This window comes from Cariama cristata, unplaced genomic scaffold (genome assembly GCF_000690535.1).
Source record: "Cariama cristata isolate BGI_N322 unplaced genomic scaffold, ASM69053v1 scaffold26578, whole genome shotgun sequence".
NCBI lineage: Eukaryota > Metazoa > Chordata > Aves > Cariamiformes > Cariamidae > Cariama > Cariama cristata.
In genome coordinates, this window is record NW_009629830.1 from 5,998 (window position 1) to 6,962 (window position 965).

At 53.3% G+C, this 965-nt stretch overlaps 1 protein-coding gene across 1 annotated transcript in view; it reads right to left on the reverse strand.

Moving 5' to 3' along the window:
• Positions 1-404: 404 nt before the first annotated feature.
• The window catches only part of ANGPTL4 (angiopoietin-like 4), a gene marked incomplete at its 5' end in the record, with an annotated part of 7,061 nt that continues 6,500 nt past the window's right edge, over positions 405-965 (reverse strand). The window contains one exon of the mRNA XM_009705320.1: positions 405-758. Coding sequence (XP_009703622.1) covers positions 577-758 — 182 coding nt within the window. The remainder of the gene's footprint in view (positions 759-965) is intronic.

Below are 965 nucleotides of genomic sequence, written 5' to 3' on the forward strand. Positions count from 1 at the left end.
ACAGGGTGTCCTTCAGCCCCAAACCCATATTTCTCAGCAGGTTGAAGACACCGGAGCAGGGGCTGCGCAGATGGAGCTGCCTGAGGTTCTGAGGGCTTTCACAGGAGCGTACGTAAGACATCATTTGGGAACGGCAGTGGAAAACAGGACACAGCAAGGCTCCAAACCCAGCACTTGGGTCCAGGGCAGTAAAACACTTCACATGCTCCCTTTCCCCCCCCAGCCCCAGCCCATCAAAACCAGCACAGAAGTGTTCAGACAGGACAGAAAGCACCAGACAACTTGAACTTGCCACAGCACGTGGCAGGTTGGAAGACCCTTGTGCATGCTCTGGAAGTGGATCTCCCCACTGGTGGCTCCTCTTCTGGTTTGGGAGCTCCCATCCAGGGGTTTCAGCAACATGGAGCCGTTTTACTTATAGCAAGGAGCTGTGTGATGCCATCAAAGGGCTGCTAACCAAGAGAAATGCTCCTCCGGGGACTTCCCAGGAGGGTGTGGGGTTTTTTTTCTGTAAACACCAAGTGATGGAGCTCAGGTCTGTGCTCCACAGAGAAGGTCAAGTCTCAAGCAGCTGCTTTAGGGCTCTGCTTCCAGTGCTGCAGGTTGGATTTTCATGGTTGTTGACTTCAGCGGGTAATACCTGCCTTTCCATGTCTTCCAGAAGATGCCCTGCTTGCGCTCATGCCTCTGGCGGGGGATGGAGCGGAAGTACTTCCCGTTGAGGTTGGCATGGCCACAGGTGCTGAACCACCAGCCACCTACCAAGGCAACACAGAGGCAGGTTTAACCCACAGCACATCCAGACAGAAAACAAACTCAGGCTCATGCAGCTGCTGCTCCCATTTTCCCCACTTTTCCATGGCTTCAGGACCTTACAAGACCACTTCACACACACTTGAGGAGTCCCATGCACTGGGAAACCTTTGCATGGATCCTATATGACTTCAGAATGCATCTGCAAATTC